Source organism: Berghia stephanieae, chromosome 4 (genome assembly GCF_034508935.2).
Source record: "Berghia stephanieae isolate SIO BIC M18660-M18661 chromosome 4, UCSD_Bste_1.3, whole genome shotgun sequence".
In the NCBI taxonomy this organism is placed as follows: Eukaryota; Metazoa; Mollusca; class Gastropoda; order Nudibranchia; family Aeolidiidae; genus Berghia; species Berghia stephanieae.
Window position 1 is genome coordinate 68,884,238 of NC_088363.1, and position 1,936 is coordinate 68,886,173.

Consider the following 1,936-nt stretch of genomic DNA (forward strand, 5'->3'; position numbering starts at 1 on the left):
TTATTTTTAATTTTTAATGCTTTATTGATTTATTGTCAAGAAAATTGATGGTTACGGAATCAAAGTTTATCGATACAAATTATATTCCTAATATTATAGTATTTATAGGAGCATTGATAGCTTTATTTCTCTGAATTCTCGTAATTATCGACACAATAAAGACGCAATTAATTTTATGAAACCATATAATATTAAGCATTATTCATTAATTCTCATTATGCATGTTTGTTTTGTTTTTTAAGTACGTGTCGATTTTATCATTCTTTTCCCATCAGTCAGTGTATTTAAACAAAAAACGATGCTTTGGAAAACTATTTTTGTACATTTCTAAACCCGTATTATTTTCTCTTTGTAGTATTTTTCTTCTGTTTTGCCCCAGAAGATGTCCCTTTCTTAATTTTTGGTTTCATTTTGCGCCCAGACCTTTTTGCCCGAGACGGGCCCATATGGAATTCATTGTTTGTTGGACACCGATCGTGGTGTTGCATTGTCCATGCTGAAACATTATTATTTGGGACCCGACATTCTGATTTACTTCGTAGGTTTCTTTTTCTCGACTTACTTCCAGATGCTTGGCGTAGATAATTGAAATCTTGATTTCCATTCATGGGCGTTTCTCTCCTAGATTCCATATCAAGACGTGAGCCGGATGTAGAAGAGCAAAGAGCAGAGGTCCATCGATTCCTATTTGGAGCATAATATTCACCGTCAGATTCACTTTCCATTTGCGGAGAGAACTGATTGGCATAAGGCAAGGCCGTAGCTGAGATCTCACTTTTAGTACATTTGGGAAGATGCTTACTCTCTTGTGCGACATAAGGTTGGTAGGGTTGAAACTTACCCGATTTACTTTTGGGCATGGTAATTTTCTTTGAACTCCCGCTTTCAGCAGCAAACATTAAAGATGGTTTCGGAGAAACAAATTTATTTCGACTTTTAGTTTCGGATTTGAAATTATAGCTCTGGACATCGTGTCGACCAACGGTATTATCGACATATCGGCGTGCCTCAAATGTTGATGGTCTTTTATTAAATGATTTCATAAAACTACTTTTTGGTTTAGGTGTGTAGTTATCTGTCAGGGACTTAGACATGTTTTTATCCTTTTTAGCATTGTGAGATCTATTCAACTTCGTCTTGCTTAAAACACCGGAACCTGTTGATTTGGGGTATTGATTATAATTGTGAGTGGAAAAGCCCATTGGTTCGTTTTCATATTCCCGGGTTTCGTGTCTCTGGGTTGTTAACGAAGGCACACGTCCCGCATCGAAGCCAGAGGATGTGTATTGCGTGGGATTATAATCTGACATATAGTTGGTTCGGGTTGGCTGAGAGTATAGTCCCAAATTTTTGTAAGACATGGATGATGACGCACGGCCGAGAAATTCTGAAGCTGGGGATGATGACTTCCAGTCAGATCCACTGTACTTGGAATAATCCGAAACAGAAAACGCCCTTCTCCCTGAATATTCATTCATGAAGCGTGAGGTATAGCCACGAGACCTTAAAGAATGAGAGCTTTCTGGGCCAGGGCTTGATCCGCCAGGAGTCCTCCTAATGAGAGTCTCCAGTTGCCGTAGACGCTCTCTTTCCTTCTGAAATGAATAGTTAAGATCGGAGAGGTCGGTTCTTATTTCGCTCAGTTCGACCCTTCCTGAATTTGATGTTGGTTTAAAATCTACTTCAGAGTCATGTGGAATCCCAAGTGATTTGTTTTCTTCGCCATCCAACATCTGCCCACTGGAGCATCTGGCGCCAGAGAGACTGCATTTGGCACCAAACGATTTGAGCACGTCGCCCATGTCTCTGTCGACAGAAGAGCCAACCCTTCTCATTTGATCTAATTCCGAATTTGGAGAATCGATTGTTTCATTATTATGAGATCTATTCATTAAGCCCATTCTGTAAAGATTGCTAGATCGAGAACCGGATAACC

The 1,936-nt window shown here is 39.4% G+C and overlaps 1 protein-coding gene across 1 annotated transcript in view; it reads right to left on the bottom strand.

The window, feature by feature from the left end:
* Nucleotides 1-1,936, bottom strand: part of LOC144971116 (uncharacterized) — a 6,127-nt gene continuing 4,191 nt past the window's right edge. Inside the window, exon 2 of the mRNA XM_078911522.1 lies at nt 1-1,936. This exon is cut by the window's right edge and continues 782 nt beyond it. Coding sequence (XP_078767648.1) covers nt 339-1,936 — 1,598 coding nt within the window. The 3' untranslated portion in view covers nt 1-338.